This window comes from Phocoena phocoena, chromosome 17 (assembly GCF_963924675.1).
Source record: "Phocoena phocoena chromosome 17, mPhoPho1.1, whole genome shotgun sequence".
Taxonomy (NCBI): Eukaryota; Metazoa; Chordata; class Mammalia; order Artiodactyla; family Phocoenidae; genus Phocoena; species Phocoena phocoena.
Genome location: NC_089235.1, coordinates 60,850,744 through 60,876,112, shown reverse-complemented (window position 1 = coordinate 60,876,112; position 25,369 = coordinate 60,850,744). Strand labels below are relative to the sequence as shown.

Here is a 25,369-nt window from a genome sequence, read left to right as displayed (position 1 = left end):
AGCCCTCCCTGCCAAAGGCAAAGCATGGCTCCTTTTACCAGAAATAGGCAGGGATGCAATGTAGGCAAAAAACGAGGCGTTCATAATCTACAAATGAGTGTTTTATGACGGTGAACATCATCTTGTGTGTCAGATGTGCTGCTTCAGGTTGGGCAGAAAAAGGAAAAAAAGGCTAAAACTGGCTACCCTATAAGGTAGGCATCCCAAAATGGCATGTGAGACTCATATGATGTGCTCCATGCCCAGCCATGTCAAGCTTCTCAGAGTTCCCAAAGTGGACCATTGGGTTGTCATTTCCGTCTCTGCCAAAGCTGTTTCCTGTGCCTCCAGGGCCCTTCCCCCCTCCTACTCACTCTCCTGACTTGTGTTTTATTTAATTCAAGGACCTCAGCTAAGTTAGGTGCCCCTCCTGTGGGCTCTGGAAGAATCTGTACTTGTCCCACTGGCGGGGAAGTTACCTTTCTCCTCCTGGTTCTTCATCGTGAAATGTGTTCAGTCCCTGGTACAGACCTAGACCTTGTGTGATGAAGGAAGGATGAATCTGTTCCACAGCTCCTCTCAAAGACCCCCCAGTCCCCGTCACTCTTCACTGTGGGAAGACTGGAGGGTGGTGGCCATCACAGCCTTGTGCATCGTGAAGTTATGCCCGTGTTTGCACTGCTTGCCTTTAAGTCTTCCGAGACGGTGACCTTTTCTGGCTCTCATGCTCCCTACACGAGAACAGCAGAAGCCTGCTTGGGGAGCATGTCAGGCTATGGGAAGGGTTCCTGGGCAGCAGTTTAGAGAGGTGGTTAAAGAGCATGGCTTCTACGTATATTTGTCTCCTAGATCTGCATCTTACTAGGTATGTGACCTTTAGCTATGTTTAGTAGCTATTAATCAATTATAGATAATAAAAGTGTCTTCGCAGAATTGTTGAAAATGAGGTAATCCGTGTAAAGCTCTTAGAACAGTGTTTAACACTTAGTAATGGCCCGATCAATGTTTGCTATTATTATTGTGAAGACGAGGAAGAAGGGGAGTAGAAGGAAGGAGGACGAAGCAGCCTCAGGCAGCCAAGAGTGGTAGTGCCCCGACTGCATCATCATGGTGGTTCCAATCTGCAAAGGGTGTGTGTTTGTATTATGTCATTTGATTCTCACAGTCACCCTATGAAACAGTGTCATTGTCATTCCCATTGTAGACCTGAGGAGATTAAGACTCAGGTGTGATTTCCTGGGCATTTATCTCATGATCCCATGCTTTTGTGATTATGCGTCTCTCCTTATATCTCTGTTCCACAAATTCTGATTTTGAAGTCATGTTGAGATTGAAGAAACATGGATTCAGGCTGTGGTACCCTGATGGTTTGCCCAGCACCTGTCACTCTTCACTCTGTTGCTCTGGCCCAGCCAGGACTGGGGTAGAGCCAGGGGCATCTACCTGGTGTGTGGCACAGACCTTTACCTGGGATCAGATTTGGAGCTAACCCTGTGCACAAATGGCCGTTTGTTTGGGGAACTGTACAGTGACCTCTTTTTCCAGAAGAAAAGAGGCCCTGTAACTCGCACTCTTTGGGGAAAGTGGCATTCCCCAAGCACTTGCAGTGACACCAAGACTTTCCAGTAGGGTAGGAGCTGAAGTCACATCCTTTGCCCCCTGCTCCAGTTTACCCTGAAATTTCCTGTTGGGCCTTATGACATGTGGTCATTCATCTTGGAAAGCTGTGACAGGTCTTCTGTTACAATTCTCTGAACAGACTATGGGGGTCATCTGAACTAGAGACCACAAACCGGATTGGGCCTGAAAGTCAGAGGCACCTGCCTAGACCCAAGTCTTCCTGCCATTTCCTGTGTGGTTTTATACTTTCTCTGAGCCTCACTTCTCCGTGGAACACAATGAACCCTGTGCCATACTCAGAAATCTCAGGTTCCTTCCAACTTGTAACAGACTGAATAGTGGCCATTCAGAGATACAGGTCCTAATCCCTGGAACCGGTAAATGTTACCTTATAAAGAAAAAGGTCTTTGTAGATGTGATTAAAAATCTTCGCAGGAGGAGATTTTCCAGGATTATTTAAGTGGGCCCTAAATCACATCACATGTCCTTATAAGAGAGAGGCAGGATGAAATTTCCTACACAGAAGAGGAGAAGGTGATGTGAAGATAGAGGCAGAAATTAGAGTGATGTGGCCACAAGCAAAGGAATGCTGGCAGCCAGCAGGAGCTAGAAGTATCAAGGAACGAATTCTCCCCTACAGCCTCCAGAGCGGGTGTGGTCCTGCCGACATCTTGATTTCAGCCCAGTGACACCAATGTTAAACTCTGGCTTCTAGAACTATGAGGGGTAAATTTCTGTTGTTTGGAACCCCTGTATTTGTAACGTGTTAAGGCATCTGTGGGAAACTAATACACTGCTCTTTAAGTCTGTTGTCAGTTACCTGTTCTCGCTGCCCATCTGCTCAGCAAAGCTTATAGTCTCACTTGGTGCTTGTTCCAAAGCAGAACAAGACACTTGTCTTTCTTTAAGCCTGTAGGAAGGTGAAGTGGTCATTTAGTCTCAAGTTCTCTATTCCGTTCAACTTGGCAGGTGTTCCTGTGTTTGACACCAACAAAACGCCACCTCCTTCCTGTTACATTCAATTTCTCATTGTCAGTATTGTCCTATCTGAGAGTCGGTGTCCAATCAAGTCTCTTGAAGCAGAAAAGCCACTAATTTAACAACCTTGAGATCATCAGTAGTGAGTAAAGGAAACAACATTCATTTAGTGGTTCTAAGTATATCCGTTCAATAAATATTTCTTGTGCACCAGCACGTGGGCAGCAGTAGGGAACCTGTGACAGTGGAGAACCTGACAGGAAAGATACTTATTCTTATGGAACTGGCATTGTATTAGGCCACATGCAATAAAGCTTTTGTGTATATGCTCACGCTTCAATTGCAGCAAGATTCTTAGTTCCAAGATTGCTAGCAGAGCGTCAGATCCATGTTTCTGCTGGGTGAACCTCCTCTTGGAATATTCCCTGTCTTGGATTTCTACAAGGAGTCCTGGGAAACAGTTTTAGCAGCCAAGACATCTGTTAGGGTTAAGCACTACAGACCTTAGGTCGTAAGAGGTCCCTCGGTTTCTCTGAATTCCATCACGGTAATGCCTGTGCTCACCTTAGCCCAGTCAGCTCGGAGCTTTGGGATCTGAGGAGAGGATTGAACGAATGAAAACACTGTGGGGAGGAAAGAAGACTGTCGCAACTGTCCTCCTTTGTTTAATTCCATACTTTTCATTACTTTTCTGCATCCCAGGCGCTCTCAAAAGAAAAAAAAATAATAGCACTAATACTACCATGATTTCCTCCCTCTGGTACACCCTCTCTTGGAGCAGTGACTCAACTTCCTGCCCTGAAAGGGTGCCCCCAGCCATTGGTGGCTCAGGTTGAAAGCCTGCGTCATCTCTGATGTCTGCCGTTCTCTCATGCCCCACTTCTAGGTATTGTAATTCAGAAGCTACGACTTCTCACGATGTCTTCACCTCCACCCTATAGTGAGGGCACCCTGGCTTCCCGTTTTGACTGCCCTGGCGGTGTTCTGACTCTTCCCATCACTGCTACACTTACTCTCCACCCCCAGTTCGTTCCCCACATACTGACCAGAGGGATTCTTTTCATACATGAGATTATGCCCAAGTCATCCCTTGCTCAAAACTTTCCCCATTTAGAATAAAATCCAGAGTCTTCACTGAGGCCTAGGAGGCCCTGTATGATGTGGCCCCTGCCTTCTCTTGGGCCGCATTTCCTACAAACTTATCTTGCCTACTTTGCCCTAGTCACACTAGCCTTCCTGCCATTCCTCTCATTGCCTTCACACTTCTGTGTGTTCCAGGGTCACCTCTTCAGAGAGGCCTTTTCTCACCACCCGAACTACAACAGCAACATCCTTCCAGTAGGGGTCCCTGTCTACCCCTATATATCGGTTTATTTGTGTGCTGTCTGCCTCTCACGCAAATGGTAAGCTCCACAAAGGCAGAAGATACTACTCATCTCTATCGCTCCAATACCCAGAGCAGGGTCAGGCATATAATGGTGCTCAGTAAATACTTAATAAAGGCAAGGAGTAGAAGGCCCGGCTGTGATCAATATGGAGGACTTTAAGCCTCTTCCAACTCCAACAATCTATGAGTCTGTGAAGGGCCCAGCAGCCTGGTCACCGAAATGCCATTTGGAACCAGTTTGGAGTATCAGGAAATTTAGTTGGTGCTTCTTTTTTTTTTTTAATTTTTAATTATTTCTTTTTTTGTCTGCACCCTGAGGCGTGTGGGATCTTCCCTGACCAGGGACCGAACCGGCGCCCTCTGCAGTGGAAGCACAGAGTCTTAACCACTGGATCACCAGTCCCAGTGCGTCGTTTTTGAGACTGGGTTGACTTTTCTCTCCTTGATCCCTCCCTGTGTAGGCAGCTGACCGCAGAGGCAGGTGGTCATTCAAGACACTTGTGTGAGAAAACGTAGGAATGTAAAAGCCATAATAGCACTCCTCTGTTTTCTGCCTACCATAGCAGCCTCCTCCATCTACATGGTTACTGGACTCTAAAAAAAATCTTGGCTTTATCCCATAGTCTTGGTCTAACTCTTACTTACTCCCTAAGTCCCAGGTTAAATATCCTTTACTCCCTGACAGCTCCTTGATACCCAGACTAGTTTAGCTCACCCAGTTCTGGGCTCCCATATTTGCTCTTTCTTAGACTAGTTTAGCTCACCCAGTTCTGGGCTCCCATATTTGCTCTTTCTTAGGATTGACCCATCACATACCTGTAAACATTGATCGTTAACTGCCTTCCTTATCGGTCTGAAAGCTCCAGGAGTGACCCTGTCTTGTTCCTCATTATCCAAGCATGAATAACAAAGTGACAAGACACAGTGCTCAAAAAGTGTTTGTTGAATTAACAAATTGGATTTTTATGATAAGCAACAAAAATTACAATATAAATTGGAAAAAAAAGATGCAATTGATGATTGACTGCTTATCGCCTCCCTGACCCACACTTGTTTGGACACTCTTTATTTTGTGGTCAGCAGGGGGTGGTGGGTCAGGAGATTGCTAGGACATTTCCTCCTGTAAATGATCTAATGTTTGTGAAGAGTTTTCAGAACCACAGACTTAAATGGCTCTGTAGAAACCATCCAAGAAAGGCAGCAAATCAGATTTTGTTCATAAATTCCTCGGTGTACAGATGACGATCTTTTCTAGAAGTTGTTTTATCAGAAAACTCTTTTATATAATTTCCCTTAGTCTTTCTCCTGTCTAAGACTTCTGTTTTCTTACTGCTGAAGATAAAGCACACCTAAAGGTGTAGTAGTAAGAATTAGGAAAAGCTCTCATGTTTTCAGTATTCTTTAACTTTTCTCAATTTTCCTATCAATGGAAATAATGAAAATAGCAGCAAGAACATCTTTAGTCTCAGGGCTGAGACAACTTGAACAGTCAAGCCTGTAAGAGGTGAAGTGTTGGTAGGTACAGTTGTTAGGACCGCACAATGTGAAATGCACAAACTTTTATAACTGGTAGAGTTGTGTTACTTGTACGTTCAGAGCTGATGCTTTTAACCCAAGTAGGAGATAAAATTCTGATAGGGCTCATGTATTCACATTTTTATCAGTCAGATGCATTCATGGAACAGTTGAAGCTGGAGGTTCTTGGGGGAAGGCGACATCTTTGTTTCTCTGTCTGCAAAGAAACTGAACCATGCACACTGGAATAAAACCTCCCTCTGAGCACTAATGATGGACCAGCCAACCTCTCGGGACCAAAGCTCCCAAGTATCTTACCAACACCTCAGCAGCCAAGGTCTGACAGCAGAATACTTGAAGGCAGGGCTGTCCCAGAAGCCTGGGACTCAGACTCAACACTTCTTAGCTCTGCACCTTTGAGTATGCCAGTGCCCAGAAATTAGGAAAGGGATAGCAAAGGAAATCTGAAGCCATCAGTTGACTTTATATATATATATATATATATATATATATATACACATTTGTTTGTTTATTTGGCTGCGTCAGGTCTTAGTTGCAGCACACAGGATCTTTGTTGCGGTTGGGGCATCATTCATTGCTGCGCGTGGGCTTCTCTCTAGTTGTGGTGCGTGGACTCAGTAGTTGCAGCACACAGGCTTAGTTGCCCCACGGCATATGGGATCTTAGTTCCCCGACCAGGGATTGAACCCACATCCCCTGCATTGGAAGGTGGATTCTTAACCACTGGATCACCAGGGAAGTCCCTCAGTTGACTTCTTAAAAATATGTTAAGTTCCAGTTGCAATGCCAATTGCTGCTATAACAAATTACCACAAACTTAGTGGCTTAAAACAACACAAATTTATTATCTTACAGTTGTAGGGATGAGAAGTCCAAAGTGAGTCCTATGGGGCAAAAATCAAGGTAGAGCTGCATTCCTTCTGGAGGGTGTGGGAGAGAATCCAATTCCTTGCCTTTTCCACCTTGTAGAAGCCTGCCTTCCTTGGTTTGTGGTTGCATCTCTCCAGTGTCTGCTTCCACTGACACATCTCTCCCCTCTTTGGCTCTCCTGTGTTGCTCTTTCACTTATAAGGACCCATGTGATTAGATTGGACCCACCTGAGTAACGCCAGTACTCTCCCATCTCAAGATCCTTAACAAAATCACATTAGCAGTGTCCGTTTTGTCATATAAGGTAACAGACTCACAGGTTCCTGAGGTGATGTGGACGTCTTTGGCAGAAAGAGCATCATTCTGCGTATCGCAGAAGACAGTCAGAACTACCTGAGTCTGTGTGTGTCCTATGCTTCCTTTCTCATGGCCATCATGATCTGCCCACTGTTGCCAAGCTACCTCAGGTTCCCCTTCCCCCACCTCTTTTTCCTCTTCCACATGCAAATTTTACTGAAGCTTCAGACTACCACCCACCTCCACAACTCCCTGCACTCACTTCTTTGCCAGGCACCGGTCCAGAGCCAAGTCAATATTGGTGCGGTTCTCATCAGTGCTGCCCATCAAATATATCTCTCCCCCACTACCACCTTCCTGGCACGTGATGGAAGCACAGTTCATGTGTAGACCCTTGGCAGGTGGGAAAGTTCATGTGATTAGTTCTGGCCAAAAATTTATAAATGACTCCAGGCTGAGCGTTTCATTGGTACTATGAGACCTTCCAGCACCTCTCTTTTCCCTCTGGTACAATGATCAACAATGTTCAAAATGGATGGACTTGCAGTCGACATGTAAAATAAGCAGGAAATAAACTTTGTTGTAGCCACTGATATTTTGGGCTTGCTTGTTACTGCAGCATGGACCCTAACTTATCCTGACTGATGCATTTAGCAAAGCTTAAAGGGAGGTAAAAGAGAAGTATGCACAGCATACTTAACTGGTTGCTCTTAACTGGTTCACCCTGTTCACCTGTCTCTACTCAGAGGCCACACAGGCTTCCCTGTTCCTCAGATTAAAATGCCCATTAACCTCACCTTCTGGCTGTTGAGTTTATTTTTTGAGGAGGTAGAGAATTTAGTTCCTGAAGCATATATCATAGTATACCCTAAGACTTACCATTGATCACTGGTGGACTCTGTCTTTTCGTCATCAATTAAAATGAAAAAAGACTTGCAGGTCTGGTGACTGGGGGTGTTGGAGAGAGAGTACAGGGCCGTGCTATTCTCTTTATTTCTTGTGCAGGTCAAGCACAGAGTAGAGAGAATTCGGGAATCTGATGGAAACCACAGTAGCAAGGGAAGCATGCAGACCGCCCCACCCCCCACCACCACCCAGGAAAAGAAAGAGGTTGAAAGGAAACTATGCCAGGGCCCAGGGTGTCTGTTCTGAGGGTACTCACACCGGAGGCTCCTTGTTTTTGCCCATGCTCAGCCCTGCTGGAACTTTTTCCTTAGGCCAGTGATTGGGTTCAGTGTAGCTCCCACCAACCAAAGATGGAACTCCAGCCTAGCACCAGGGGTGCAGCAGGGGAGGTGGGTGCCTGCCGATAAAACTGGACCTTCAGGGCTTCCCTGGTGGCGCAGTGGTTGAGAATCCGCCTGCCAATGCAGGGGACACGGGTTCGAGCCCTGGTCTGGGAAGATCCCACATGCCACGGAGCAACTGGGCCCGTGAGCCACAACTACTGAGCCTGCGCGTCTGGAGCCTGTGCTCCGCAACAAGAGAGGCCGCGACAGTGAGAGGCCCGCGCACCGCGATGAAGAGTGGCCCCCGCTCACCGCAACTACAGAAAGCCCTTGCACAGAAACAAAGACCCAACACAGCCAAAAAATAAAAATAAATTAAAAAAAAAAAAAAAAAAAAACTGGACCTTCAAATGCATGTTTCACAGAAACATTATCGTAACCTGGTTAAACAGTGCCGGAGTTTATCTATAACCACAGTTAGAGCATCTAAGTCTTCAGCTGGCTTATCAGTGACATGGGCTCTTACGGGCGAGCCTCAGAACCCATCACCCAACAGAGAGCATTGTTTCTATGGAAACATGCAATCTGTGACCCAAATACCCAGGTTAAAATGTTGCTGATTTATTTAACTCAATGTGTGAGTCAGTTGGGGATTGCCAATATTAGATAAAAATTGAAGTTCTTCTTTTAAAGTTGTGGATTTTTTTCCATCCTGCCTATCCATTCCAGTCAGCAGGCATAATGGAGGACCCTGTATTCTAAAGTGTCTGTGTTTAGATGGAAACTTCTGTTATGGCAGGATCAGCCCAGAGGAAGATGGAAATCCTTTTCCAGCCATTGTTCATTTGCTTTTCCTCTTATTTCTTGAAACCCTGCAGGGCGAGCCCTGCTGAGACTTACAGACAAAAAGCTTGAGCGAATGGGGATTGCCCAGGAGAGCCTCCGGCAGCACATCTTACAACAGGTGCTCCAGCTGAAGGTGCGAGAAGAAGTCAGAAACCTACAGTTACTCACACAAGGTATCCTGTTGCTGCCTAGTGGGTGGATGGAAGGGGAGATGGGAGGAAAGAAACCCTTACCGTCGTGACAGAAGGGAGCCAGGGAAACACTGGCTTGTTTTGTTTTGTTTTGTTTGCAGAATTTTCTTTCATTAAAAAAAAAGTATACAGATTTAAAGGCCACTTCCCTCCTAAAACGTCTCGTTTTCTTAGCTCACTAGGGGGAAGGATGTACAGATAAGTAATGGATAAGCACACAGAATTATCTGAGCTAATTTCAAGGTCATCCCATACAGCTGTATAGGTTGTGCACTGCACAACCCCCAGGGTACCAGTTACATAGATCAGTATACGATTGCACCACCTAGAGTTGCACAGTGCGCAGCCTGCACAGCTGTACAGCACAGCCCCAGCTCTTTTAGTCTGACTACCAGTTTTGAGGGGGCCTTGGAATTTGAGTGATTCCATAGTTCATATGGCCATGGTATAAGTGGGATTTTTTTGTTGCGTTTTGCTTTACTGCGCTTTTCACTGAGAGAAAAACATTTTAGAGGTGTGTGTGTGTGTGTGTGTGTGTATATATATATATATGTATGTATGTATAAATACATATATATGTTTACACACACTCTCTAGAAATTTTGAGAACCCTATTTATCATCTTAAAAATAGAATAGTTGTTTAAATAGACTATAGGGAATTTAAAACTGCAGTGTTACAACCATATAGTTCTAAACAAGAATCATTAATAATTTCAATATGTTGAAATCACTTAAAAGCCCTATAACTGGAAGTGACAGAATAAAGCTGGATCTTGAAGAAAACCTTAAGTTACACTATAAATTATATGTCTAGGTAAGATTTGGTTGCTGTCAACCTCCATAAACTATAACCCTTTATTTGTTTTATTTTAATGCCCATTGTACAGCATTTTAAATGAAAGGATGATAAAATATATATTTTTGAGAGCCTTGGTTATTTTTCAATCTGCAGACTATTGTTAATTGCATGCATACTGATATTGGAGAAATCTGGATCAGCCAGATTTCATGTTATTGCATTTAGATTAACCAATTAATAGTCTATTTGCCTGGGGGAAATAATGTACTGCCTGAAAGATGACTGTTCTAGAAGGATAAATATAGACTTCGAGTGATATGAAAATATATTGTTTACTTGATATACGTTGTTTGCATTGGTCTCCAGAGACTTCCAATGGTAAATTTACAGATACAGGTACACTGGGTGACTTAAACATGAATCTGACATAGTGATATACTTTTAAGTTCTTTTAAGGTGTAAACAGAGATTCAAAGGTTTATCACAAGAATGTCCATTGTGGTGCTATTTATAAAACTGAAAAATTAGAAACAACCTAGATGTTCAGCAATATGGAGAGAATCAGATAATTCTATTTGAATTCAGAAGATACAATATAATATAGTCATTGGAATTATATCTTTGAGGAATATATGACAACATGGGAAAGTACTCAAGAAGTAATAGGAAGTAGGGAGGAAAGGCCATGTATAAAATGTTATTTATAATATGAGCCCAATTTTGTAAAAAGAACATATTTTTATATGCACACAGAAAAGGGGATGCAAATGGTTTTGCCAGTATTTTGATAATGGTTCACTTTGGGTGGTGAGATTGTGGGTGATTTTAACTGTTTTCTTTATATTTTTCTAAATTTTCCAAATCTTCTACTATAAATCCATATTACGGTTATAATCAGAAAATGCATTCACATTTTGCAAGCGTCAGTCACAAGCGTCGTTCTGCCCTGTTCTATTTAACGTCTGGGGTTTCCTCAGCTCTTTTGTTTTCCTCCCGTGGTGATATGTAGAATGAGACCTGAACTCATCCCGTGCACCTTGGACTTCTTTTCTTTTTCCCTCTGCTACTGTCAGCCTGCAGTGCATTTGCTTTGCAAAATCATTTTCTACAGCTTTCATTGCCCTAGATTCATAATATATAAGATTTTTCCTGAGATAGTACTCAACTCTATTAAGCTAAATGTATGTTTGTGTTTTGGGAAGATAATGCTAAGTTCAGCCTTTTCAATTCAGTTGTTGTTATTTTCTTTAGCTTTGAAAAGCTGTGGCTTTAGAACTCTTTCATTCCATTCCCTTTAGAAGAGATCACATTCTCTAGCTCTTGGATATTTTGTCTGCACTCATACTACCCTTTTTTATCGCTTGTCCTTTCCATGTTAATGTTCAAACTCATTTCATGTCAGACAGCTTTTGAAAATCTATTGCCTTATTGAAGTGATGGTTTCTTTTTAAAAAAAATGAAACAAAAATTGACGAGTCGTTGTTGTGACTGATAGTAGAAGTTCTGAAGACAGCTGGAGTGGCCTTAAAATATTTGGGGTCTAGGTTTGCTATTATAAGAATTGTAACTCCATTCCACCCAAGTGAACTGAATGGCTTAACATACATATCATATGGAAATGTACCAGGGGGTGATATGTGATTTGGTATTGAATATTTGATTCCTCAATTCAGAAAATATTAATCAGTGGAAATAATATGCTAAATAAGTGCAAACAAGTGTCTTAGAATGTTACTTAGTCTTCAGAAATCCATGAGCTTTCCCCTTAAAGAGTGTAACTCACCTCTCCAGTCTCTAGAGATACATTTTCTTTCCCAGCTCACATAGGACTGTGACTCTGGTGTAATGCAATTAAATTTTATTTGTTTTTAAGAAATGTTTTCCAACTAATACATTTAAATGAGGGTTGTTGCCTTCAAAGTAGCCAGTTTTTGAGGAAAGGGACTTATTTCACAAATGATTGTATTTCTTATGTGTTTCCTTCTTACTTTTGGAGGCAATTTCAGAGCTTTAACTGAATCGCAAAAGTTTAGGAAGAACCTAAGTGTCCATCGTTAGGAGACCAGCTAAATGAGTTATGATACGTCCAGGCACTGGAGTGTACTTGGAAGTTATAAACGCAAGAATGAAGAATAGTAATATGAAAGGATCTCTGAGATGCCAGGTGAAGTGGAAAAAACAAGGTGCAGAACAAGGTAGAGAGTATACTGCCTTTGCGAATGAGAGAGGGAGAAATAGTAATGTATATCTGCATGTGCTTTGTTTACATAAGAAAATGCTGATGCATAAGAAGCTAATGCAAACTCTACCTATGGGACTGAGACGAAGATGGATAGAGGACATACGCTTTTTAAGTCACTTTGTGTCTTGAAATATGTGTGTGTTAACTATTTAAAAGAGTAAAATGTTTTAAAAGAAATAAGGAGAAAGAATGAATTTTAGCATCAGACAGACCTGAATTTTAAATCTCGGCCCCAGCACTTACTGCTGTGTTCTTTCAGGGAAGTTACTTAATCTGTCTGTGTTCCAGTTTCCTGTTCTCTGAAAAGTGAGATCAGCAAATCTACTCACCTCATAGGGATGCTGTAAGAGTTAAACGAGCTCAAATATATATCACTCAGTGCAGTGTGACAGTAAGTACAGAACATAGTTAGCTATCAGTAATAGAAGCCACAAAATTAAATCAACCTCATTAATTTATATGAAAGCTTTATTTTTATAATATCACTTATTGAGCAGTAATTCACAGAATATACAGTTTCCTCAAAGTATAAATTCAATGATTTTTAGTATTGTCACAGAGTTGTGCAACCGTCACCACAATTAATTTTAAAACATTTTCATCACCCCCAAAAAGAAACCCGGTACCCTTTAACAGTCATTCCCCATTTCCTCCCAAGGCCCCCCCAACTACCAGCCCTTAGAAACCACTAATCTACTTTCTGTCTATTCGCCTATTCTAGACATTTCCTATGAATGGAATCATTCAGTATGTGGTATTTTGCAGTTGGCTACTTTCACTTAGAATAATGGTTCTAAGGTTTACTCATGTTGTAAGCACGTGTCAGTATTTTATTTCTTTTTATTGCCAAATTGTATTTCATCATATGAATGTACCACATTTTACTTATCCATTCATCAGTTGGACATTTGTATTGTTTCTGAATCTTGGTTATTATTAATAATGCTATTTTGGATGTACGTTTTTCTGTGGACCTGTTTTCATTTCTCTTGGTTATATACCTGGGCATGGAATTACTGAGTCATATGGTAACTCCCAGTGTAAGTTACAGGAGCTGCCAGACAGTTTTCCATGGCAGCTGTACCATTTTATATTCCCACAAGCAGTGTATGAGGGTCTCAATTTCTCCACATCCTTGCCAACACTTGTTATTGTCTGTCTTTTTTATTCCAACCATTCTAATATGTGTAAAGTGGTATGTCGCTGTGATTTTGATTTTCATTTTCCTGATGGCTAATGATGTGTAACACCTTTTCAAGTGCTTATTGACCATTGTGTATCTTCTGTGGGTAAACATCTATTCAGATCCTTTACTCATTTTTTAATTGGGTTATTCGTTTTTTCCAGTCTTTATCTTGGACCCACCATGTTTCTCCATGCTTGATTACCCACTTTATTTACAAGATCTAAAGCTAAATATCAGGCTGCCATTTCCAAAGAGGAACCCCATCCCCAAAGGATGAAGTCTTATTTATCCCCACTAGAGGCATTCAGAAGAACCTACCACAAACTTGGAAATCAACTCCAAAATGAAACAAATGAACTCTGAAGATCTCCTCTCAAGGAAACAACATTCTTTTGGTTGTAGAAATGATACACACATCAAATCAGTTACCTCAGTTTGTAACCAGACCTCCAAATTAGAGACACCCATCTGAAAGCTCATTCTACTGTGTTTCTAGAAGAAATAAGCTAATAGATAATTAAGGCTAATTTTCCAACTTTTAATTGATGTTTTAAAACTTGTCTTAAACTTTTCATTCCACACCAGTCATTGTCATTCAGTTGCCAGGAGCCCACTGACAGTAATATGGCCAAGATAGTCACAAATGGGCTAGGAGAGTTCTAGCCAGCCCCTGTGGGTTATCTGAACACAGGGAAGGTGAAGTCTCTGCCCTCCTTTTTCTTGCTCTCCTCCTCCTGGATACCGACCAAAGACAAAAACTATAAGGTGCTTAAAAAAATGTATATGGTGGATTCACAGTAAATGCATCAGTTTATAGGCACTGTCAATGGATCATGACAAAAATTCCTGAAACAGCTCATTATCTAAAGCCAGAACTGTCCTTCAGCTAAAATGCTGGCCTCTGATTTCCCTGCCTTTATTCACAGTGGCCCTGTAACTACCTGACATTTGCAAGCAACATAATCAGTGTTTAAGCCCCGCTTTACTGTCGTTCCCTTTGGTGCCTTTGAGGTAGTTCTTCCTTCATTCAGCCTTTTGGTCTTCTGTGTCCTGTCTGTGGAGTGGCCAGGGTGTCCATCTGGTGGTCTTACTTGCTTGCACATTCCTGCAGGAAACTCAGCCATGTCAGGGTACCTCCAGCTGTCTTTTGGGAAATGCAGTACAGAGCTGGAAACATCATTATTATACTTTCCTTCTGCTCAGTTCATGAGAGGCAGGGGGAAAAGGTGCCTTATGTAACACACAGAAGTGGTGCAAATTATTTTGGCGTCTGTCAAATTAATCCATAATCAAGCATATGCGGGACATCCTTACCTCTTTAATACTGGATATTTCTAGGAAGAAAAACACCCAGGGATACTGAAAGCTATTTCTCATATAGCTAATGAGTATAAAATGTTTACTGTATGCAAAGCAGTACACTAATTGTCACGTCAACTCCTGACATTTACCTACCATAATCAGTACTGTTGTTAGCCTCAGTTTACATATGGGGACACTGAGGATGGAGAATTTAATTAACAGACCCAATATCAGACAACTAGTCAAAAAGCATAGTACAGGTCTGTCTGGCTTCACAGCAAACTTTTATCCATTACACTTCATCACCTCTGATCTGTCAAATGAGTAATTCCTATTTCATAGCAATGACGTGATGATTACACGAGATTTTATGTGGAAACTATACAGCATAGTTCATGGCATACTCTGTGAAAGTGGGTTGGCAGACGTATTCTATAAAAAGCTAGATAGTAAGTATTTTAGTCTTTGTAGGCCATAGAGTGTCTGTTGTAACCACCACATCATGGGAGAACAACCACAGTCAATCTTAAATGAATTGGCATAGTAGTGTACCAATAAAACTTTATTTACAAACACAATTTCTAGTCCAGAGTTTGTGGACCCTTGCTTCATAGGGTCAAAAATGTAAACTTTTTGTCATCATCATCAAGATTATTGTTTTATTCTTAGTATCTTCCCTTTTGAGCTGTATACTCTTCCCTCAACCCCAGGGACACTATAGTATGGAACCACTCCTGGGGTGTCGTTTTCAGTGTCTTTCTTGGCTACAAATGCATGGATAGTGTAAAATGTAATAGTAACTCTGAGAGTTGGGTAAATAAGCAGTAGAAAACAATGTTCCAACTGGAGGGTAAGGCTAACGATGATAGTAAACGCTGCCATCTTCAAAGGTCTTTTTTTTTTTTTTTTTTTTTTTTTTTTGTGGTACGCGGGCCTCTCTCTGTTGTGGCCTCTCCCGTTGCGGAGCGCAGGCTCCGGACGCACAGGCTCAGCGGCCATGGCTCACGGGCCCAGCCGCTCCGCGGCACGCGAGATCTTCCCGGACCGGGGCACGAACCCGTGTCCCCTGCATCGGCAGGCGGACTCTCAACCACTGCGCCACCAGGGAAGCCCAGCCTTTTTAAATCAGTGCCTACAAAATGAAAAAAAGAAGAGTATGATTGTTTACCAAGGCCAGTTATAGCTCATTAAACATTAGTGTTTCCCGAAGGGCTGTTTCCACATTGTCCAAATATATGTGTCAAATTTTAGCTGAGAATTACATGACCAGATGGACTTTTCCAAAGCTCCACGACACAAATTAGAAACACTATTTTCTAATCCAAGAAGGCTTTTCAGAACCATGTGTACAGATTGAGTATTTTAATCCAGTCACCCTCACAATGATACTTCAGCAACTGAAGTAGGCCATCTGAATTGAAATAGGCCATCTGGTCCACCACCTTGCTTAAAGAAGGAAGTCTTTGTAGAACACAGCAATAGACTCTTTGAGAAAGTTTCCAATCTCACTTTACAGTTTGGGGCACCAAGACCCAGAGAAGGTTAGAGGATAGTCTGTGGTTACACAGCTAGTCAGTGGCATAACTGAAGCTAGATCCCAGTCTCTTAATTCCCAGGCTGGTATTCTTTTTTCTCATTGTTTTTATTAAGGTATAATTTACATACAGTAAAATTCATTATTTTTAGTGTACATTTCTGCAAGTTTTAACAAATGCATACAGTTGTATAACCACCACCACGGTCAAGATGTGACAGTTCCATAACTCCAAAAAGTACTCTCCCTGGTACCCTTTGTTGTCAACGCCCCTCATCACCTCCAGCCTCTGGAAGCCACCGATATATTTTCTGTTCCTTTAGTTTTGCCTTTTCCAGAATGTCATATAGAGGGAATCATGAAGTCTGGCTGCTTTCACTTGCTATGATGCATTGAGACTTACCAAAGCTGAGGGTATATGTCACTTGTTCATTCGTGCTCACTGTTTAGTATTGAATTGGTCTGATATACCACAGTTTATCCATTCCCCAGTTGAAGGATATCTGGGTTGTTTCCAATTTTGGCAACTACTAATAACACTACTAGAAGCATTCACATACAGGTTTTGTATAAACATCAGTTTTCATTCATTAGCTAAGTACCTAGAAGTGGGATTGCTGGGATGAATCATAAGTATACATTAAACTTCATAAGAAAATGCCAGGCCAGTATTCTTAGGATGATAAAAATAGAAGAACAGCATTATGGAGATTTTCTGAAAATCACTGCATCTTTGCAGCTGTCCTACCTAGCACTTCTTAGAGCCACCATTATTTTGAGAGGGCCCTGCTTTCCTGGGAGTTTCTAATAAATTGTCTCAAGGTAAGTTTAGGTCAAGTGTGTTTACAGTTCACTCATTAATTCAATTTAAAAATTCTGGCATCAATGTACAGGCAGTAGGATATGGTTTTCCCCAATTGTCAATGAGAAATGCTTCCTTTGTCTCTTTTCTGAGGAAGAAAATCTAATAATATTTGCAGCTCCTGGGAGAGAAGACATGAGCCAGTCAGATTCCCTCTTATGCGTTCATGAGGTATGTCTGATGGCCCTTTCTAGTATCTCTCAAATTACACTATTTAATTTCCAGGCTTCTCCACATCTTTTATTCAGCTGTGCCACTGGTGTTACAAATCTGATGCTCACATATCAGTTCTCTTCATACTTGGCTTTTCTGCTTCATCGTTGGATAGCCTTAAGCTTTTCCTCCTTGGTGTTCATCTCTTCCATGAGCGTGGTCATGACTCTCTTGGTTCTCCCCTTCTGTTTGTAGTGACTCCTCCTCGGGCAGGTGGCTTGCCGCCTTCCTCTACCACTCCCCAGATGTTGATGCCCCCTGGGAATGAGTCCACTCAGCTCTTCTCATTTTGCATGCTCTCTGAAGAGTCTCACCCACACCCATCGCTTTAACCATCCCCTACTTCAAAGTTACTTTCAAATACATCTTAGCCCTCTATGAAGCTTAAAAGATGTGAACCTCTGAATATTCCACTGACATCTCAAATTTAAAATATCCAGAGTCAACCCCATCGTCTTTCTCACCATCTCCCCAGCCAATTCTTCTCCCTGTGTTACTTCTCAAGGTTATTAATGCCTTCCTCACACCATCACCTAAATGAAGAAGGCTTAGAGTCACTCCTTTCCCCACCTACTCATGTGTAATCGGTGACCAAACGCTCTGAATTCTGCTTGTAAAATGGCTTTCCAGTCATTCCCCATCTCATTCCCATCCTTGCCACTGTGTTAAATCATCCCTCTTTGGCTCCTTCCCAGGCCATTAGAATAACCTACTAGTTATTATTTGATCTCCAGTCTCTGCCCTGCCCCATTCACTCTCCTTTAATTAACTTCCCACTTCTATTGCCAGAGTTAATTTAAATATATTTCTGACAACGTTATTTCCCTCCTAAAAGCATTTGATGGCTCCCAGTTGCCTATGGAATACAATCCAAATGCTTTAGCATTTCATAGAAATCCATTTTAAGGCATTTCATAGATGTATTCACTTTGGGCAAGTTACTTGTCAGAGATTAAGATTCCTTAGTTGTAAAAATGGGGATAGGATATATTTCACGGAGCTGTTATGAGTATGGTATAATAAAACTCATGAAAGGACCAAGCCGTGGTGAGATACGACCTCTTCTGAGAAGCCTTACCTTATCTCTCAGGCAGAACCAATCATTCCCTCTTGTTCATCACTAAGCGCTTTGTTCACACTAATAGTCTATTCATTACACGGTGTCTGTTGAGTATCTATTTGTTCTTCCATCCAGTGAGCAACAGGCTCTGTGGTAGGTACTAGGGATAAAAAGGAGCACCCAATCTAGCGGTAGGGATAGGATATCAATGCCGTGGTAGAGATGCATAGGTGTAGAGTGGTGGCACGGAACTGGAACTTAACCTCATCTGGGAATGGGGGGAGACTGGGAAGGAAAACTTGCCAAAGGTGTAGCTCATGAACTAGATCTTGAGGGATAAAAGTTTTGACAGATGGACATGAGCTGGCAAGAGACAGGAGGAGAAGCTTGTCCAAGAGCATGGGGGCATGCAGTCTCTTTATCTCCCCTGCAGATCATGGGCAACCACAGTTGTCTTCTGATTTTGCTGTGCTCTCCTACCTCCTAGTACAGTGTCCCACAGAGAGTGGGTCCTCTGTTTAAATGTATTTTGCTGATTTCAATGTAATGGTTGCCCTTTTCTCTTATTTACCAGCTCTATTTCATTTTCAACATCATCTTCTCAAAACAGTGCATGCAGTATAAATTTTAAATGGATTTGTAATATACGAGAGAGACTACAAAGCCATTTTGCATTATCCGTGAGCAGAATTGCCAAAAGTATCTTTTATTCCTTTGTGATCTTTTTGTATTGACTAGTAAAAACAGTAGCAGTGGCTCTTAAACATGTAAACCTTTGGCAAGGGCTCTTAAATATATAAGCCACCCCACCTACCTTGAGTTGTTTGGCCTAATATTTTGAAGTCTTCAATGTTCTCCTGAGTGCCACTGTCAAGTGACTGTAGAACCTTTTCTCCTAAAACCCAGTTAATTGCCCAGGGGTTCATGATGGGTGAGGACGTTGGATTCATAATTTTATAGGATTGTGTGCAAATTATTCTTCTGTCACTGGGGTCTTTCACTGACACTTTTTCACTCAGCTTTATTTGATTATGTCCTTTCCCAGTTGCCTCCAAGACAGCATTTCTTCAACCTGCTACCTTCTTGGGCTTTACCCACAATACATTTCCAAGTCTTCACACCCTGTTACACAGATTTTGCAGCTAGGAATATTTCTAATTTTATCAGGTCTTTGAGCCTTCAGAAGAATTCTCCTTGGTATGAGCTTTATATTTAAAGACTTAGGTCTTTAAATATAAAGCTCGTAAACACAGACTTCTTTGGGGGAGTATTAAGCTCACACATCAGTTCATTAGTAGGAGTTAGCATTGTGACAGGTACACCCTAGCTAGCATCCATTCCTATTTCATTTTCATTCTGGAGTCCATTGTGGCCAGTTCATTCAAGAATGTGTTTTGTTTGAAATGAGGCTTGAAGTGAACCCTTGCCTTTAATCTGTTGCAGCCTTCATGGCTGAGAAATAGTCTGCTTATTCCGAGTACCACGATGGTCCCTCTAACTAGCGTACGGTAGAAGTGTTCACACATATTTCTAATTTGGACATGCTCTATCAGGAATTATCCTTGTCATTACTTCTTCACAACTCAATGTTTTATGGCATCTTTTGCATGGTGAAGAGTTCCTGTAAGGGCACCACAAAGACTCCAAATGCTTCATGTCTGCCTTTGCAGAAATCACCAATCTTGAAATTCTTTACCATTGTTGCGTTTTCATTAAATGTAGTAAATGAAATTTAAAATATATTTGAGGGAATTCCCTGGCGGTCCAGTGGTTAGGACTCCACAATTTCACTGCCGAGGGCCTAGGTTCAATCCCTGGTTGAGGAACAAAGATCCCACAAGCCATGTGGCACAGCCAAAAAGTATGTATATATTTGATGTTTCTTGTTTGGACAATTCAAGATGGCCATGAAATTGCATTGTTATGTCACCTTGTGGTTTGTGGATTTGGAGAATCTTCAATGACTGATATTGCACTGAAGAAAGATGATATATGGGTTTTCCACAACTGACATTGGTTCATTTCTTTGGGGTATGTTTAAACCCTGAAATCTTGGCTCTGTGGTATTCAAATCTCCTATGGGCCTTTCGAAAGGCCGTTGTAGTAAGACAATGGCATGTGGACCTGATGAGAGAAAATCAAAGCCATTTTCAAGGATGCAGTGAGCTGTTTCGGCTTTTCTAAGAAGAAATAGAGAAATGTGCCATCTGTGTGCTTTAGAATTTCTGTCCTTAAGATTGTACATGGTCTACTTTCTATGTGGCTTTTTTCTTTGGGGCCACTAATTCTCGGTGCCTGGAGTAAAGTTCTATATAGTGTAGATGTTCAAGCTTCTCCTTGCATCCAAGTTTCTACATGCCAGTTCTAGAAGGCACCACATACATACACTGTGCTATGTATGGCCCAGCCAAGAATTAAAATCTTCAGTTCATCTCGGAAATAACCCCTCCATTCTTCATATCCCTTTTTTGTTTCTTTATCCCTCTATAGTAGCAATAATCATTCAGTAACTCATCTAAAAAATGTTTATTGAGATTTTACCAGGTACCCAGCAGTATATGCTGTGTGTTAGGGATACAGGGATGAATGTGACATTCCTTGACTTTGAAGTCAAGTGAAAGAGACATGAGGAGTAACAGAGGTAAATGTAGAATTCTAGAATCATGTAGGAAGGTCACCTGATTTAGAAGGAATTTTTTTTAAGGGACTTCCATACTGTTCTCCATAGTGGCTGTATCAATTTACATTACCACCAACAGTGCAAGAGGGTTCCCTTTTCTCCACACCCTCTCCAGCATTTATTGTTTATAGATTTTTTGTTGATGGCCATTCTGACTGGTGTGAGGTGATACCTCATTGTAGTTTTGATTTGTATTTCTCTAATGATTAGTGATGTTGACCATCCTTTCATGTATAGCTGATTCACTCTGTTATACAGCAGAAACTAACGCAACATTGTAAAGCAACGATACTCCAAAAAAGATGTTAAAAAAAAAAGAAGGAATGTATCAGGAAAGTTTCCAAGAGTAAGTGACCTCTGAACTAAGCTAGGTGCTATAGTTAGCAGGGTGTGTTTATTTTCTCTTTAATCATAGAGCAAATATAAAATCGCCAAGATGATAAAAGCTTTGGAGAGGTATACCATGCCATTAAAGTATATTTACTAACAAATCATAGATTTACTACTGAGTGCCTACCATGTGTCCAGCTTTACCGGATGTTTGTGAAATTCAGTAAGCAAGACAGACCTGATTCTCACATACATGGATTTTGTGTTTTAATGGGGAAGGCACTCATCAAAGAAAGAATCATAATAACATGATGAGTGATGTGAAAGGGGATGCTGATTACACTTTGGGGCGTGAGTAAGAAGAGGGAATTCCCTGATTCTGAGGGATCAGGAAAACCTCCCTCAGGGAGCTGAGATCTAAAAGAGGAAGAGGCATTAACTAGGGCAAGTGGGGCTTGGGAAGATGTCCCAGTGAGAGGGAATAACCTGTTCTCAGGTCAAGGTTGAGAAGGGAGCTTGGTGCGTTCCAGGAACACGAGGATGGCTGGTACGATTAGAGGGAAGCAAGCCAGCAGGAAGTGAGGCTGGAAGGGGACCCAGTGGTGATATGAATGCCTTGTTTGTTTGCTCTCCTTAAGGGCTTTAGAGACAGTGGGGAGATACTGAAGAATTTGGGACCAGACACTATCCTGATCAGATTTTTGTATCAAAAGAAGAGAAGATGCACTGGAGAAGGAAAAATGGGGCCAGACCTCCAGTCAGGAACCTGCTGCGTTAATCTGTGCAGAAGATGATGACAACCTGAGTGAGGGTGGTGGCAGTTGGGGATGGAGAGAAGCCAACTCAAGAGCCCAGGCGACCTGGGACGGTAGACCGAGACCCAGTGAATGAGAGGGTTGTAAAGTAGCATCCTTCCCTCCTCTGCACCACAGTCTGCCCCCTCAAATCCATGACCCCCCCTGCAGCAGAATTTTGGGGGCATGCTTCTTCAAAATGTAGATTTCTGGGCCTTACCTTGGAACTGTCAAGTTAGGCTCTCGAGCCCAGGCGTCAGTATTTTAAACAGCTTCATCTCTTACACTTATGAAAGCCTGAGGGCCATGGCCCAGCACTGTGTAGATTCAGCACACACAGTACACCAGGTACTCATCCCTCTTGTAGCATCAGAGTAAAACTCCCTTTGGGCTTAATGAGTTTGCTTGTCGTAACCATGTGAACTCAGAGGGAGGCTTCAGCCCTTGGAGTGCATGAGGGTATCTCATCTTAAAGCCCAAAATGGAATGGAGCCCACGTGGCCCTTTATCTGCAGTTCTCAGGAGACAACACCACTGAAATCCCGCATCTACAATCCCCCAGCTGAAATGAAACAAGTTCTCCTGGGCAGTCAGCCCCACAGGGCCACAAAGAAGGTACTTTGCACAGAGCCTCCACTATTTCTGCACGTAGCAGGTATCAGGGCAGAGCTGTCATGGCAGGACCTCCAGTAAAGCTAGAAGAGGGGAGGAGAGACAGAAAAGTACTTGCTTCAGCTCCACCAAGAACAGTTTAGGTGTTCATATTGGAAATCATGGAGGGTTCATCGCTTGGCAGCCATCTTCAAAATCATTAATACCTAATATTAGTGTTAGATACTGTTTTTATTTCTGTACAGAGGCACAGGTTACCAGTTTATCACAAAGGGGAACCTTGGAGCTAATATTGTTCGTGCCCCTATTTGCACATTTGGCATTTTAAATTCCATATTTAGTCCATACAGTAATTTTGCAAGGTAAAGATCATGAACCCCATTCTACAGATAAAGAAACTGAGGCCCAGAGAGCTGCAGTGCCACACAATTAAAAAGTAGGTGTGCAGGGTTCTTCAGAGAAACATAACCAATAGGAGATAGATATATAATATTGTATAGGAGGTATATATATAAGCAGGGGCAGAGAGGGAGGGGGAGAGAGAGGGATTGACGATTGATTGATTGACTGACTGACTGATTATAAGGAATTGGCCCACATGATTATGGGGGCTAAGAAGTCCCAAGATTTGCAGCCAACAAGCTGGAGACCCCGGAGAGCCAATGATACAGTTCCAATCCAAAAACTGGCAGGCTGAACACCCAAGAACAAGTGTTTCTGTTCAAGTCCAAAAGCAGGGAAAAAACCCAATGTCCCAGCTCAAGGCAGTCAGGCAGGAGAGGTTCCCTTTTACTTGAGGGAGGATCAGCCTTTTTGTTCTGTGCAAGCCTTTGGCTGATTGGTTGAGGCCCACCCACACTGGGGAGGGCAGTCTACTTTATTCGTCTACCTATTCAAATGTTAATCTCATCCAAGAAACACCCTCAGAGACACAGTGAAAATTACATTTGCCAAATATCTGAGCACCCCATGGCTCAGTCAGGTTGACACATAAAATTAATCACCACAGTGGGTAAGATAACTAGTTGTCTTCAAAACCAATGCGCTTTCTTTCCAGCCTACCTGCCTGCTGTGAAGTATCTCTTCTTTCAAAGATGCAATTTTTTCTTGTATAAAAACTCTTGATGCCGATGCATTTTTAAATGTTAACACTTGAGACTGTTCAAATAAAAGATTTCTCTTAATAGCTTGCTTATGGTACATAGTTATCACTACCCCTCCCGCATTTTCCATTAGTTGGGGCCGCTAGGAATGGGAGGTGTGTGGTTTCGCTGGGCCGCCTCCTGAGTACCTGAGATTTGGGGGCACTAAGAAATCAAATTTGTTTATCTCCCAACTTGACATCATAATGAAGCAGAGATGCCAGCCCAGCATTTCCTGATGCCCCCAAATATCCTGAGTAATCTTAATCTTGTTAGATCAATGACGTGAAATTTCGCTAGTTGCCATTTTAATTGATTTAATTGAAATTGATTTGGCATAAATGAGTGCACAGAAAATTATTAACAGTGACCTCAAAGGTTTCACGTGTCTGCTATGTAAGACGTGATGGGGCTTTGATTTACACATCTGAAGGCTCACTCTTTCCAAGTTACGCCAGAGAAGTGAAACAGATGTTTAGCACTGAAAACCATTAAACATTGATGAGGGTAGTAAACGGAGAGTCTGAAAACATAAGAGAAGCATTTGACTATACTTTTCAGTTCATCCCTTTCCTATCACGTTGGTTGGTTGTCATGAATCGTGTTTACTATAAACTACATATGTAGATGTTTATTCCTGTAAGTATTGGGAAATTTGATTTTTGTTATTTGTGTCTCTAAAATTCAGGCCACACCGTGGAAGGGAGGAAGAGATGAAATAATAGTAGAATAAATTTCATTGACTTAAAATTATTTTGTATTTTTTTAAATTAATTGATCCTCTCCTGAGGCTTGGATATTTGTTTTGTTACACAAAGAGTCTTACTCTAATAATTTTGATCTAGCAGGATTTGACATATATTTAGGCGTAAATGAATGGCCTGTAATTTTCTTTCTAGTTCTGAAATTTTAGATATGCATTAGCTTTTCTGCTTCCTCTCTCCCTTTCCCTCTTTTTTTCTCCCCACTACACACTTACTTTTTCACTGGAGACTCCTCTCTGCCCACAGAAGAACTGTTAGAAATTTATTAGTTAAAGACCAGTTTCTGCTTCTTTGTCAGGGACAATCCCTTTTAGAGATGATTTTCTGGTTTAATTAAATGAACATGTCACTCAGTCAAATGAATTCATTTATATTTATTTATCTCGTTCTTCAGGCTGGAATTTCTTAGCAGGGTCTCGGGCTCATCACATTTGCTCACAGAATGAACTGAAAACATGTCTCTTATGTCTGTTTAAAAGGCTCACGAATAATTACTCCTCCCCGTAGAATTTGTATAAACAAAGCCAGGATTAGCAAACGTGCAAATAGTTGTTTTCTCTTGTCGAGGTCATCGAGGGATCCATATTTGAGTATGTCTGTGCACACACATGTGTCTGTGTGTGCTAGGGCAGGAAAGTGAGGAATACCCATCACCACAGTCCCTTCAGACCTTAAGAAAGTGCCGGAGGTAATGTTTTAACCACCTGCGTGTCTTTACTCGCCTTTTCAAAATGCTAATGAACGGTGCAAGGTGTAAATGCTACCCAGTCTTTCCCATCAGATTTTTGGACAGATTACCTACTGAGTATAGACTGTGTCTAACATTATAATAGGTGCTCTAGGGTATGAAAATGGAATGAACATACTTATTCATTCACTCATTCAACAACTTTTGTTGAGTACCTACTATGTGT

The 25,369-nt window shown here is 41.8% G+C and overlaps 1 protein-coding gene across 1 annotated transcript in view; it reads left to right on the top strand.

Moving 5' to 3' along the window:
* Window positions 1-25,369, top strand: part of SAMD12 (sterile alpha motif domain containing 12) — a 405,166-nt gene that overhangs the window by 229,097 nt on the left and 150,700 nt on the right. The window contains exon 4 of the mRNA XM_065895582.1: window positions 8,775-8,915. Coding sequence (XP_065751654.1) covers window positions 8,775-8,915 — 141 coding nt within the window. The remainder of the gene's footprint in view (window positions 1-8,774; window positions 8,916-25,369) is intronic.